The sequence below is a fragment of the Ovis canadensis genome, chromosome 14 (assembly GCF_042477335.2).
Source record: "Ovis canadensis isolate MfBH-ARS-UI-01 breed Bighorn chromosome 14, ARS-UI_OviCan_v2, whole genome shotgun sequence".
Taxonomy (NCBI): domain Eukaryota; kingdom Metazoa; phylum Chordata; class Mammalia; order Artiodactyla; family Bovidae; genus Ovis; species Ovis canadensis.
Genome location: NC_091258.1, coordinates 15,922,486 through 15,937,878, shown reverse-complemented (window position 1 = coordinate 15,937,878; position 15,393 = coordinate 15,922,486). Strand labels below are relative to the sequence as shown.

The 15,393-nt window shown below is 40.5% G+C and overlaps 1 protein-coding gene across 3 annotated transcripts in view; it reads left to right on the top strand.

Moving 5' to 3' along the window:
• The window catches only part of LOC138419483 (craniofacial development protein 2-like), a 42,793-nt gene that overhangs the window by 20,960 nt on the left and 6,440 nt on the right, over nucleotides 1-15,393 (top strand). For all 3 annotated transcript variants that reach the window (XM_069552377.1, XM_069552376.1, XM_069552378.1), the window contains 5 exons: nucleotides 2,626-3,597; nucleotides 4,289-4,408; nucleotides 7,336-7,455; nucleotides 9,233-9,352; nucleotides 13,944-14,020. In XM_069552377.1, the coding sequence (XP_069408478.1) occupies nucleotides 2,626-3,597; nucleotides 4,289-4,408; nucleotides 7,336-7,455; nucleotides 9,233-9,352; nucleotides 13,944-13,989 (1,378 nt within the window). In that variant the 3' untranslated portion in view covers nucleotides 13,990-14,020. The remainder of the gene's footprint in view (nucleotides 1-2,625; nucleotides 3,598-4,288; nucleotides 4,409-7,335; nucleotides 7,456-9,232; nucleotides 9,353-13,943; nucleotides 14,021-15,393) is intronic.

Genomic DNA, 15,393 nt, shown 5'->3' with positions numbered 1-15,393 from the left:
CGAGCTAGAGAAGGGAATCGGGGACCAGGGTGCTCCAGATATGAACATTCAATTGGTGTTAGCCCCACTCCTTTCCTCTACCTTCAGAGGTTCCTGGTATCTCTATTTCCTCAGCCTTTGTAGGATATGGCTTGTTTTCTTGCCATTCCACATGGCTACAGCTTGAGAGAGCAGAGCACACACCTCAGTCAACTTTTAACTTGTCTGTTTGCTTTCTGCCTTCAAAGAAGTTTAACTGACATCATTCTCCTGTTAGGCCTATTGTTACCCTTGTGTCGTTCTGCCTCTGTAAATGTATTAGCACTATTTGATAGGGTTTTGGTAGAGAGTGGAGAATGAAGAGTGTGTTCATTCCATCATTTCCAAGTGAAAGGTTCCACTTGTTCTTCGTGAACCATCTTAGTTCTCTAGATTCTGCCCAGGGCAAGGAGATTTAGAGCAGCTTTCTAAGCCAGTATTCTTGTACTCTGCATTAAGCCTCAAAGTGGATGTATGTTCATTTTGTTTTTTTTCTATAGCAATATAAGGAATCACTCCCAAAATTAGCAGCTTAAGACCATGTTCTATTACAGTTTCTTGTAGTTCTGGCAGAGTTGGACTTAGCTAAATGTTTCTTGTGCAGAGCCCCTTTTGCAGTTGTTGTTAATGGCTGGGTCTGGGAGTATCTTGAACGTTTATTTACTTCCGTGTCTGGTGCTTGGGTTAGGAAGACTCAAGACTTGGGATCTGGAACAGACACCTTAGGTATCTCTCTCTCGGTATTCTCGTGTGTTCTCCAGCATTGTGGCCTCAAGGCAGACACATTTTCCGTGGTAACGGGGATTTTAGAGGTTCATTGTTGAGAAGAGAATCACCTGAAAGCTCTGTTATTTTTCTTAGCAAGTCTTAGAAATCATGTCATGCCCTTTCCACTGAACCTTGTGAATTGTGGCAGCCACAAAGTCCAATCAGTTTGGGGGGTCAGGGGTGACATATACTCTTACTTTCATAGGGGTAGTGTCAGGTTCTGGAAGAACATGAGAGTTGGGAAATTTATGGCAACTATCTTTAGGAAATAGAATTTACTAAAGGTTTCTCTCTAGCAGTGCTACTTCATCTCTGGATGAGAAAAAGTAACGTAGCCCCTTAGAAATTAGTCTTTTCACTCATGGGTTATAAATGTGTTAGCTGTTGCTACAGGAGTGCTACAGACCATCCTGAAACGTAGTGGTATGCCACCAAGCATTTTTCTGTTACACCTGTGTTTCTAGATATCGAGGGTTCAGCTAATCTAGGCTTGTCTCCTAACTGCTGGTTGGGTTGAGACATGCAGCATGTGTCTGTCAGCCATCTGGGACCTGCAGCTTCCTGACGCATATTCTCATGGCTGAAGAGAGGTATTCAAGGGCAAGTGGAACAGCGCAAATGCATTTAAAGCTTCTTTCCCTGTCACATCAGTTAATGTCATTGACCATTGAAGTAAGTCATATATCCAAGCTCAGCATCAGTCGCGGGGGTAGGGGGTGGGGTGGGAAGTGGGGAAGTATCTTCTTGGGCAAGAAGGAAGAAGTGAATATTTGGGGAATGGTATTCTATAATCATAAAAATTCTCCCTCTTTTGTTTAATTCTTCTCTCTTTACTGAGAAGTTTACCTAGAATAGTTACGTTGTTCAGTAGCCAAGTCATGTTCATGTTCGACTCATTGCAACCCAGTGTACTGTCACATGCCAGGCTCCTCTGTCCTCCCCTGTTCTCCAGACTTTGCTGAAGTTCATGTCCTTTGAGTCTGTGATGCTATCTAAACATCTCTTCTTCTGCTTTACGCCCCCCCTCCCTCTGCTTCTCCTTTTTTGTGTCTTTCATTTTCCCAACATCAGGGTCATTTCAAATGAGTCACCTGTTCATATCAGGTGGCCAAAGAATTAGAGCTTCAGCATCAGTCCTTCCAGTGAATATTCAGGACTGATTTCCTTTAGGATTGATGGCTTTGATCTCCTTGCTGTCCAAGGTACTCTTAAGAGTCTTTTCCAGCACCTCAATTTGAAAGCATCAATTCTTTGACACTCAGCCTTCCTTATGGTCCAGCTCTCAACACTGTACATGACTGCTGGAAATACCATAGCTTGACTACATGGGCCTTTGTTGGCAAAGGGATTCTTCCGCTTTTTAATATGCTATCTAGGCTTATAGTTTTCCTTCCAGAAAGCAAGTATCTTTAAATTTCATGGCTGCAGTCACCATCCACATTGATTTTGAAACCCAAGAAAATAAAATCTATCATAGCTTTCACTTTTTTTTCTTCTATTTGCCATTAAGTGGTAGGACTGGATGCCATTATTTTAGTTATTTTAATGTTGAGTTTCAAGGCAGCTATTTCATATCCTCTTTCACCCTCAAGAGATTCTTTAGTTCCTGTTCACTTTCTGCCATTAGACTGGTATATGTGTTTCTGAGCTTGTTAATATTTCTCCTGGAAATCTTGATTTCAGCTTGTGATTTATCCAGTCTGGCATTTCACATGATGTACTCTGCATATGACTTGTATTAGCAGGATGACGATATACAGCCTTGTTGTACTCCTTTTACCAACTTTAACCTGTCAGTTGTTCCATGTGCGGTTCTGTTTCTTCTTGACCTTCATACAGGTTTCTTAGGAGACAGGGAAGGCCTGGTATGTCCCCGGAACATGAGCCCCCCAGATCAGAAGGTGGCCAACATGCCGCTGAGGAAGAGCAGAGGTCAGTTACTAATACTTCGAGTAAGAATGAATCGACTAAGCGAAAGTGGAAACGACGTTCAAATGTGGTCGTGACTGGTGAAGAAAGTAAACTCCGATGCTGTAAAGAAGAATACTGCATAGGAACCTGGAACGTTAGATCTATGAATCCAGGTAAATTGGATGTGGTGAAGCAGGAGATGGAAAGAATAAACATCGACATCTTAGGAATCAGTGAACTAAAATGGACGGGAATGGGCGAATTGAATTCAGATGACCATTATATCTATTACTGTGGGCAACAGTCTCTTAGAAGAAACGGAGTAGCTATCATAGTTAACAAAAGAGTCCGAAATGCAGTAATTGGGTGCAATCTGAAAAACGACAGGATGATTTCAGTTCGTTTCCAGGGCAAACCATTCAACCTCACAGTAATCCAAGTCTATGCCCCAACTCCCTATGCTCCAGAACCTGAAGTTTACCGGTTCTATGAAGACCTACAACACCTCTTGGAAATAACACCGAAAATAGATGTCCTTTTCATCATAGGGGATTGGAATGCAAAAGTAGGAAGTCAGGAGATACCCAGAATAACAGGAAAATTTGGCCTCGGGGTACAGAATGAAGCAGGGCGAAGGCTAATAGAGTTTTGTTACCAGAACAGGCTGGTCATAGCAAACACCCTTTTCCAACAACACAAGAGACGTCTCTACACATGGACATCACCAGATGGTCGATACCGAGATCAGATTGATTATATTATTTGTCGCCAAAGATGGAGAAGCTCTGTACAGTCAGCAAAAACAAGACCTGGAGCTGACTGTGGCTCAGATCATAAGCTCCTTATTGCAAAGTTCAGGCTTAAGTTGAAGATAATACCAAAAACGACTCGGCCATTCAGGTATGACCTAAATCAAATATCTTGTGATTTTACAGTGGAGGTGACAGATAGATTCATGAGATTAAGAGACTAGAGGGGCACAGAAATTAAGCCTGATAGAGAGTAGAACCAGATTTTGGGTGGTCTTGAATGTGAGGTTCAGCAGTTTGTATTTTACACTCTGAGTAATACTGATCCATCACAAGAACTTAGGTAGGGGAGTAACTATGTTTTTATTTTTTTGTTTCTTTGTTTGAAGTCATCTTTTGAGGTTAAAGCAGTCATAGCCAGTGAAGATACTTTTTTTTTTTTTTTTTAGTTTTTTATTTTTTAAATTTTAAAATCTTTAATTCTTACATGCGTTCCCAAACATGAACCCCCCTCCCACCTCCCTCCCCATAACATCTCTCTGGGTCATCCCCATGCACCAGCCCCAAGCATGCTGCATCCTGCATCAGACATAGGAAGATACTTTTTAAAAATTATTTTATTTTTGTTTTGGTTGCCCTGGGTTTTCAGTGCTGCTCAGTGGCATTGATCTTTGCAGAGAGAGGGACTATTCTCTACAACTATTATAGTGCACTTTAAACGTGAAACTCAGCAGCTAGAATTTATAGAAAGCCCAGTGTTCTCCTTATTTATGCCCTTTTCATAGGTTTTGTTTCTTTTTATTTACCCTCTTATATATTTGATGTCTCCTTCTTTGATGCAGGGGGACTAATGAAGTGGGTGAGACCTCTCAAGAAGCAAAATCTGTATTCAAGCAAACTGAAAAGGGCAAACCTCAGGCTAATGTCCCTTCAAATGTGTCATCAGTTCCTGGTGGATCAGGGTGAGTACCACGTCTCAGGCCTAGGTGTATCTGGCACATTGGAGAAGATGTTTTCAGTACAAGGATGCTATTTGCCTGTAGTTTTCATGGCTCTCTCTCTTGAGAAAAGGATTCTTTCTGCTGTTGTTGTGCCTCTGCTGAAGTACTTGCCAAAATGAAGCGTGTAGAGGTAAATTAGCCATAGTTTTTTTGATTAATTTTGAAAAAAGTCCTGATTTACATTGTTAGATACAGAGTTGAACAGGTAGTAGCCCTAACTTAAAAAAATAATTTTTGTATGAAAGTGTCAGCAGTTCATCAGAACTTTTAGTAAGTGTTGAGTGGAGTACTTGGTTCCACCCGTAAGGATTTCATAGGAATAGAGGAAGGTCAAAGCTGACTTACAGTTTTATTAGCACATTACCAAGAACTCGGTTGTTTTTCTCCCTACATATTTTCCATAGTGCATCATTTATCCTGAGAAGACAAAAATTCTTTCTTTGGAGGAAGGAGTAATTTCTTTTTAGCCTACATGCAAGAAGTAAAGCTGGCAGGCAGGAGTAGTCAGGGCCCTCACCGAGAGTGGGAAGCGGGGACTGCACCCAGCGCAGCACTGCTCGCCTCAGCCTTCGGAGGCGTTCGGGCCACATGTGGCCCAGTGGTAACTCACTGACATTTCAGTCGGTTTGCTGCTGCTGCTTAATAACTGCAGTACATACCAGCCTTCCATAGGGGACAGTTTTGGGGGGTGTGAGGTCCTGGTACCCTTAGTAGTCCACAAGCAGAAGGTTCCTGGTACCTTTATTTCTGTTGTGTGGACTCTGTTAAGGCTGCTTGTGGCTAAAATCAGCTTAACTTTTGTATTAGATTATTTAACTAAATGCTGCAGTCAAAATGATCAAATCTTTGTACCATAGAAAATTATTTAAATTTTATTTTTCTGTTGACATTCCTAAATCTGGTATAAATGTTTATCAGTAAAGTATTGCTTCCTCTGGAGAAGGAAATGGCAACCCACTGCAGTATTCTTGCTTGGGAAATCCCATGGACAGAGAAGCCTGGTGGGCTGCAGTTCATGGGACTGAAAATGTCAGAGGACTGAGCACACTCAGTGCATTATGCAGAGAGACCATAGGTGTGCCTTGGAGTTCTGCATTCAGAGCTGCTTTAAAGGTGTCATCCACATAGTATGACTATAATGTTAGGTTTCTAATTTAAAAAATAGATATGCAGCAAGCAACAAGGGTTTACTGTATAGCACAAGGAACTGTAGTCAATATCTCGTAATAAACTATAATGGAAGAAATTTTCAAAAATAATATATGTATACATGTACAACTGAATCAGCTTGCTGTGCACCTGAAACATTGTAAGTCAGCTATACTTCAATAAAATATATGTTAAGGAATAAAAATTACTACCTGTGAACTAGATCTTTTTTTTTCTTTTTCAGTGGCCAGTGAGTATAGTCGTTTCTAATAAAGTTTTCAAACTTAGTATTTTTATATATATATAACATAGAGAAGGCTCTATAGAGTTTTTATTTGATTCTCTGAGTAATACTGAGCCATCCCAAGAATTGAGTAGGAGAGTAACAGGATGTTTGTTTGAATTCACCCTTCAGTGTTTTCCAGTGGCGATTCTTTTTTTTTTTTTTTCCATTTTGTTCTTGGTTGTGCTGGGTCTTCATTGCTGCCCAAAGGCTTCCTGTAGGTGTGGAGACAGGGGGCTCCTCTGTAGTTGCAGTCCATGGCGTTCTCATTGCCACGGAGAGCTCGAGCTCTAGGTGCGCTGACGCTCCAGTGCTTCCGTGCTCCACAGCTGCCGTAGTTGTGGCTCTGCGCGCGGTAGTTGCAGTGCCTGGGCTTAGTTGCTCCAGCAGGTAGAATCGTCCTGGACCAGGATCAAACCCATGTCCCCTGTATTGGCAGGCCAGTTCCCATCTACTGTACCACCAAGGAAGTCCCTGCCACTGAAGATTCTTAGTGTAAACCTCTCAAACTCTTTATTTTGTGCCGATTGTGTGGGTGAGCAGAAGTGAGATAGTTCTTAGTGAGAAAATTTAGTTGCCGTCCCAAGAACCCTAGAAGGAACAAGAGAAAAGAGAGAGACTTCTATCCCTTGCAAATCTGGGATTTATAGGATTTGTCTCTCATTATTCTGAATGACCTGTTTGAACACTCCAGGTAACACAGTGACCATAATCTTGGACCCTCCAACAAATTGGCATTTGAACAAAATATTTCAGATATTTTTACTGACTTGGTAACGCAGGCAGGCATTAGGCATTTCCCTTCTTCATCTGAAATTTCTGGCATCATTCAAATCTTTATTTGGTCCTTTAGGACTCAGTTTCATTGAGGGAATTTTTTTTCAGTTTGAAATTGGACAGGATTCTCAGTCATGTAGCTTTCTTCCACTCCCAAATCACTGTTGGTTTATCTTCCGGTTGTTCAAGGTATAGAACAGGAGCCTTCTTTAGAGAATTGCTTATATTGTTTTTATGTTGTTTATACAAATTGTTTATACTGTTGCTTTTCTCCTTGAAATAATGCCAGTGTGTTTCTCCCAATTATTCCACCTCCCTGTTGCCACTTTGACTTAAGCGTGAGCACTAATGTGCACGGTGAAGTGGGAGAGCCCTTCAGTCTTTACTTTGGTGATCTCACGTGGCCTGTGATTTAGGGTGACGATCATGTGACAGAAGTAATGGAGGGGATTTGAGGGACATCAGACTTCCATTTACTGTTGTTTCATTTGTTAAATTAATAAGGGGTAATGTCTTTATCTAGAAGTGTTATAGGAAACTTTGATCATAATGCTCAGCAGGAAGAATTTATAGAAGGCCCATTGTTGTTTTTTTTTTTTCCATGTTATTTATGCCTTTTTCTTAGATTTTCTTTCTTTGTATTCCTCCTGTATTCTTGTTGTCTCCTTCCTTGCTGCAGGGTTTCTAAGGAAGTGGGTGAAACATCTCAAGAAGGGAAATCAGTCTTCAAGCAAAATGAGAAGGAAGAACCTCAGTCCAATGTCCCTTCAGCGGTGCCATCACTTCCTGCTGGGTCAGGGTGAGTAGTCTAGTCTTAGGCCCAGGTGTATCTGCCATGTTGGAGAAGGTGTTTTCATTATAAGGATGCCATTTCCCTGTAGCTCTCATGACTCCTTTCCTAAGAGAAGGAATTCTGCTGCTGTTCTGTCTTTGCTGAAATATTTGCCAAAATGGAGGATGCAGAGAAAAATTAGCCATCAGCTTCTTATTTAATTCTGACGAAGTCCTGGTTTATATTGTTGGCCACAGAGTAGAACGTGTAGTAGACGGCCAGGGAATTGCCCACTTCAATTGTTGTGTTTGTAGTGGGTTAGAGAATAACTATATTTTTTGTGAGTGCTGAGACAAAAAATAGCCCCTTGGCTGAAACAGCATGTTTTCAGATTTCTCATCATTATATTGTTTGAAAATAATTCTTTTTTTTTTTAATATTTCATCTCAAAAAGGTTTTTATTTGTGAGTGGTTGCCTACGTGGAAAAATGTTGGCGTTTGTGATGAACACTGTACTTTTTGTGTATGGCTGTGTTGGGTCTTAGTTGCAGCACACAGGATCTTTAGTTGGGGCATGTGAACTCTAAGTTGCAGCATGTGGGATCCAGTTCCCAGGGGTGGAACCTGGGCCCCCTGCATTGGAGTGAGGAGTCTTAGCCACTGGACCACCAGGGAAGTCCCTGAACATTGTATTTTTTCACACACAGCTTCTGAGATATTTTCCCAAAAAATGACTTGGCTAGAGATCTGTCCAACCTGCCCCCTTCCCAAGCTGCGTGTCGGCTTTTCCTTTTTCTTTTAATGAGCAGGAAGGAGGTAGCCCCAACCATAAAAAGTAATTTCTGGATTATTTAAGATGGGATTTTAGGGAAAAGCATTTCATGTAAAAATAAATCCATATACAAATCAGCAACAAATATTCCAAGATAAGGATGTTTAGTTGTGCTATTACTCATCGGTTGTTTTAAATGAAACATTACTAGCTAAGCTACGGAGATCATGTAAATAGTTATCATTAAGCCCTTATGTTTTCCAGGTTTTTAAATTGTGGTTAGCTCTTGATTGTAAAAGCTGCTCTGGTTTTAATAAAGTTCTTATTACAACTTCAGTGCATACCACCCTTCCCTATGAGACCATTTTTTGGGATGTGAAATCCTGGTGCCATTAGCTGTCCACATGCAGAAAGTTCTGTGTACCTGCATTTCTGTTTTGTAGACTCTGTTAGGCTGCTTGTGGCTGAAATCAGTTTAACCTTTGTATTAGGTTCTTTCACTAAATGCTTCATTCAAAACGATTAACTTTGTATCGTAAGGAATATTGTGTCATCCTTGGGTTGCTTTACATATAGAAGAGGAGTTGTCTTTAGGGTATTCTAAATTGTTATTACTGTTGCTTTTCTCCTTGAAATAATGCCAGTATGTTTCTCCCAGTTACTCCATGTCCCTGTTCCCACTTTGACTTAAGCATGAGCACTAATATGTGGGTGAGGTACAGTAGGAGAGCCCTTCAGTCTTCACTTTGGTGCTCTCACGTGAGCTCTGATTCAGGGTGATAGTCATGTGACAGAAAGTAATGGAGGGGGTGTGAGAGACATGAGACTTCCATCTGCTGTTGTTTCCTTTATAAAATTAACAAGGGGAAAATGTCTTTGTCTAGAAGTTTCACAGGAGACTTTGATCATAATACTCAGCAGCAAGAACTTACAGAAAGCCCAGTTGCTTTTTCTTTGTTAGCTTTTGCTTTTTCTTAGATTTTGTTTCTTTTTATTCCTCTTGTAAACTTGGTGTCTCCTACCTTGGTGCAGGGTGTCTAAGGAAATGGGTGAAACTTCTCAAGAAGGGAAGTCCGTCTTCAAGCAAAATGAGAAAGAAGAACCTCAGTGCAGTGTCCCTTCGGCAGTGCCATCACTTCCTGCTGGGTCAGGGTGAGTAGTCCAGGCGCAGGCCCAGGTGTGCTTGCCACATTGGAGAAGATGTTTTCAGGACAGTGACTCTGCTGTCCAACCCTGAAGATCTCATAGGGAGAAAAAAAAGGTCAAAGATGACTTACAGTTAATTTTAATTACACATTGTCAAGAACTTAATAATTTTTCCTCCTTTCATATTTTCCATAGTACATGAGTTATCTAGAGATGAAAACTAGAATTCCTTACTTGGAAGGAAAATTTTCATTCTTAAAACTCCATGTGAGAAGTAAAGGTGACAGTGAAGTAGGAGGAGTCAGGGCACTCACCTCGAGAGCGGTGACCATGGGCCACTGACTGCCATCACAGCGCTGATCACCTCTGCCTCCTGAGCAGAGCTCTCTCTTCTTGAGGTGTTCGGGGTACAATAAGTCACCTATAGTGGCTTCGCTAACCTTTCAATCCGTTTGTTGCTTTATCCTTCCCCTGCAAATCTGTGACGTTTTCTCTTAAGTTTTTAATTAAAGAAGAAAGTTGGTTTTCCTGTCAGGTTAACGGTTTTTAGAGGACAGGCTTTTCTGATTTTTGTGGCCCTGGCTCAAAACATTGTGTACACTGGTGTGCATTGACCCCTGCAACAGGGGTCATTAGTGTGAGCGGTGATTCCTGGAAACCGAGCCGGGGGGAGAAAGGCTGAGGGAAGGTAGCCAGGGCAAGGTGTGCTTTCCAGCCGCTGCTTCTGGTGGCTGCTACTTGGCAGGGGTGAGGCGGTTGGGGCGGTGTGATCCTCCAGCTCCCTGCCATGCTCGCTCAGCTGCTTCCATGGCACTCAGGCCGTGGCCGGAGGTGAGTGCAGGGACGTGAGGAAGGGCTGTGTTCACATCTGCTCCGTACTCTTTATCTGCTTTTTCATCCGAACATTTGTCTCCCACTGGAGCAGCTAGGTGGAGGAAGTCGTGTAGTAGTTACCCAGGAATCTAAGGAACGAGACTTGGGTGCTTGCCACCACAGTGGAAATGGGGTAAACATCAAGGAAGGCGGCTCTGAGAGAGCAGAGTAACAGGAGCAGAGTTCTCCAGACTGACTGTTAACGCTCTAGGCCAGTACTTTTTAAGCTGTCGTTTGGAGTCATCTAAGAGAAATAAAATAGAATGAAGCAACATATTTTTAGCCTTCTAATCATTATATTGTTTGATGGGGATTCTCTTCAGATGAGTAGCTTTCAGACTTTATTTGTTGCCACTTACAGTAAGGAATACATGTCATTAGGATTTACTCTGCTCATTAATATAGGTATGTATGATGACCTGTATTTTATGTCCGTACTATGTAATTATCATGTGTAGTATGTGTCATTTGAAAAACTTTTATGATTCATTGTTACAACCTGTATGTGACAAATAGTGCTCTAAGCTGCATAAGAAATTAGCCTTCTGCAGGCTTCTCCCTGGATTAACAGGCTTGTAAGTGGTATTATTAAACAGTGTGTCTTGCATTTATTGAAAGTGTTACTATGAAAGTTACCTCTGGATTAAGTACTAGATAGCAATAAAGGCAATTTCTTCTGCCTTAGGTTTCTAGCATAGTATAGTTTCATGTAGAGTACATCATGCAAAATGCCGGGTTGTTTGACTCACAAGCTGGAATAAAGATTGCTGGTAGAAATATTAAAAACTTCAGGTATGCATATGACACCACACTAATTGCAGAAAGCAAAGAGGAAGAGCCTTTTGATGAAGGTGAAAGAAGAGTGAAAGCATTCAAAAAAATTAAGATTATCGCCGCTGGTCCCATCCGTTTGTGACAAATAGATGGGGGAAAAATGGAAACAGGACAGTTTATTTTCTTTGGTTCCAAAATCACTGGAGACGTGGCAGCAGCCATGAAATTAAAAAATGCATGCTACTTGGAAGAAAAACTATGACAAACCCAGACATCATAGTAAAAAGCACAGACCTCACTTTGCTGACAAAGGTCCACGTTGTCAAAGCTATCATTTTTCCAGTAGTCATGTACGGATGTGAGAGTTGGACCGTAAAGAAGGCTGAATACCAAGGACTTGATGCTTTTGACCTGTGGTATTGGAGAAGACAGACTCTGGAGAGTCCCTTGGATAGCAAGGAGATGAAACTAGTCAATCCTAAAGAAAATCAACCTGAATATTCATATAAGACTGAAGCTTTGGTACTTTGGCCCCCTGATGTGAAGAGAGGACTGCTTGGAAAAGACCCTGATGCTGGGAAAGATCGAAGGTGGTTGGAGGAGGGGACCGTAGAGCATGAGATGGTTGCATGGCATCATGAACTCAGTGGACGTGAGTTTGAGCAAACTTGAGGAGATGATGAATGATGGGGAAGCCTGGTGTGCTGCAGTCCATGGGTTTGCAAAGAGCTGGATTCGTCTGAGCAACTGAAGAACAACCAGAGCAGGGAAAGTTCTTCATTCACTAGATTGATTGTGTTGTTTACATCTTAGAGAGTGACTCATGGCAGAGCAACAGGCATCCACCAGAATCTTCAACCTCAGATTAGTTTCATTTTGTTGTATCAAGAATTCAGTATGTGTTTTGCTCTAAGAAAATAGTTTCATGTCGCATAATTTTTACTTCTTGCTTCCTTGAGTGTTTCATAAAATAATGCTTTGCTGCTTAAAGATTCTACTTGGAAACAGTGTGTTTTAGAAACTACTGTGAGCATACTTCTGAAGATAACCAGAGGAATAAGTGGCATCTTGGCAGGTTCGCCTTGTTTAAGTCACTGAGTCACTCAGGAAAGTCTTACTGCCTTCTGTATTTCCTGTGTCACATCCTTAGAGCTAATAGCCTTTTTTCTTTTGAAACCTTTGACTCTGTATTGTGATACAGGAGTTAATAAACAGTGTTATGAGGGGAACCGAGAATGAGTTCAGCTGTACATAGGCATGTGTCCGTTGTTCCCCAGATTCCTCTGTCATATAGGCTGCTCCAGTATTGAACATTGTTCATTTGCTATAACAGATCCTTGTTGGTTGTCCATTTTTAGAATATCAGTGTATATATGTCCATGCCAAACTCTTTAACTATCCCTTCCCCTCAGTCATCAAACCCCCACAACATAAGCTTGTTTTTGAAGTCTATGAATGTAAGTTTATATCATTTCCTTTCAGATTTCACCTACAGGACATGTCATATTTTTCCTTCTCTGTCTCACTTCACTCTGTATGATACTCTCTAACTCAGTCCACATCTCTACAAGTGACTCTATTGTTCATTTTTTATGTCTGAGTAATATTCCATCATATAGATATACCCCATCTTGTTTATCCATTCCTCTACTGATGGGCATATAGGTTGTTTACATGTCCTGACTATGTAAATAGTGCTGCTGTGAACAATTGGGGCACATGTGTCTCTTTGAATTATGGTTTTCTTTGGATCTCCAGGAGTGAGATAGCTGGGTCACATGGTCGTTCTGTATTTTCGTTTTTTACGGAATCTCCATGGTGTCCTCCGTAGTGCCTGTATCAATTTAACATCAAAGGTGAGAAATGAGGAAATTGTTCAGAAACCAAGAGTGATCAGATATCAAGGGTGGGTGATTCTCTTTAAACTGATTTAGCAGGATGCTTGTTAAAACTGAACTAAACAGGCCCAACAGGGATGGTGGCCAAGCCTGAGACTTGGTTAAGATGCCTGACTAAGGTTGGATCAAGAAGAGTCTGTGGTCCACACAGGACAGTATCTGGGGCAGCATGGAGACCGACAGAGGGAATCTAGGTGGGCCAGCCAGTGACGTATCTTTTAGTAGAATAATGAACTCACTCCTTGAAGGACTAAAGTGAAATTCAAGGAAAATCAGCTTCTGTGAAAACTACAGAGAAACTTAACAGAGGACAAGGAAATGTCTTCCTGAGTCAAAAAGTCGTCACAGTTTGTACATGAAATGGGGAGAGATCGCACTATGATACGTGTACTTTGAATTTCTCAATAAACCTGATCGTTTGTTTTGCCTGCAGAGTTGCAGTTTTACCTGCACAGTTGCAGTTTTACCTGCACAGTTGCAGTTTTACCTGCACAGTTGTAGTTTTGCTTGGGAAACAACAGGGTCAAGAAAAATTCAGTAGATCTGAGGTGTGTTGCACACATTTTATCAGTGCAGACATCAGTATGTGGTGCAGGCTGCAAACAAATGGTGTGGAAAGTCTTCAGGGGTAGAATATATAGGAAATATCTGATTTATTAAAAGAATTATTTAATGCAGTAAAATATTTTTTCATTTTCATGTTTTTAGTTGCTTCATTGAGACATGCGAAAAGATACTTTAAACATTCTGTTACCACTTTTTTAAGTGACTTTGGTTTACTCTTGAGTCTTGCAGTATAAATTAGAAATAGTGGTTATTAATTTCCTAGTCTTAATGTGGTTACCTAGTGGTGGGTCTTCAGCCTTCTTGTACAGTGTTTGGTTATGACTCCCAGAAAGTGCCTGAAGTTTAATTTTCAGATATGCCTTCCTCTGGGTCCTTTACGTTTTCCTTCAAGAGAATTTTTATCCTTGATGAGAAAGAATTAGTTTTTTCAAACCCAATTTAAGCTCTTGTAATTTTTCCTCTAATGCTTATCTTTTCATTTTAAGGCCTGAAAACTGTGACCTTCAGAAGAACCAGGATTGCAGCAATTAAGTATCTGACTTTATCCTTAACACCTGAACTGGTTTGTATGAAATATAGTCGTTTTTATCTGTTTTCAAAATAGTTTCTGGTCGTTAAGTCTGACATTTTTGAAGGAAAGTTCTCATTGTGAGTGCAAAGCTAACTGCCCATGAGATTGTGTGCAGTGGTATTTGATTTAAAGCAATATGCACTCTGGTTTCTTGATTAAAATAGCTAGGAGGATCGATTTACCAGGGATAGTCACAGAGAAAAATTACAAAGTAAGGAAATGGCAACCCACTCCAGTATTCTTTTCTGGAGAATCCCATGGACAGAGGAACCTCACAGGACTGTAGTCCATGGGGTCGTAAAAGTTGGATAGACTTAGCAACTAAACCACCATTGCCAATTACAGAGAAAAATTACAAAGTATCACATAAAGTAAGTAGGTATTTCCTTTAACTATTAGGCTATTAGACCACTTATCAAAATAATAGTGATAGATATACTAAGATAGGTGGAAAATTATAAGAGTTGGATACAGACAAATATCTTCACAAATTCTACAAGATTACTCTCCAGTACTCAAATATCAAATCATTCTTTTGAGAAAATTTTTGTGTCTTCAGTTTGAGTCCATTTTTCAGTTCAGTGAGCTAGGATTTGAAAAACAAGCTTTCAGTTTAAGAAATTTGTTGTATGAAATGATTTTATACAGAAACAGTCATCTCTGTTGAAAGGTGTCTCTTAGTATTCTCCCCTAAAATTTATTTATTTTTTGATTCAGTGTCAGAAACTGAATTTGACTTAGTGGACCACTACCCCTATATACTAATTTTGAACATACTGATCCATGGCTTAAATGTTTATTTTTCCTTTAAAGCCAAGATACTAAAAGTAGTGCATTTGGAAAGTTGTCTTTTTTTTTTTTTTAATCTGTTTCTTGTTTGATTATCTTCTGTTTTCAAAAACTTCAAATATAAAATGGATCATGAGAGTATTGAATGTTTGATCCATCATTTGAATGATAAGAAATGTTTGTTTCCTCTTAGGGTTTAGTTTTATTTCTGATCCCCAATAAACAGTTACTTGAGGCTGCTTCTTTGTATGCATGCTTAGTTGTGTCCGGCTCTTTGGGGCCCTGTGGACTCATGTCCATGTGATTTTCCAGGCAAGAGTACTGGAGTGAGTTGCCATTTCCTCCTCCAGCGAATCTTCCAGTTAATTAGAATCGATAACCAACTCTCTTGCATAACAGGTGAATTCCTTTATTGCTGAGCCCGGAGTAGCCATGTGGGGGTGGTTGTTCAGATCAAAAAAATACTGGCATTTATTTTGAATATTTTTTCACGTATAGCTTCTGGGAGTTTTGCCAACTACTGACTTTATTCTAGAAGGATATGCAACCACCTCTCCCCAGCTGTATATCCACTT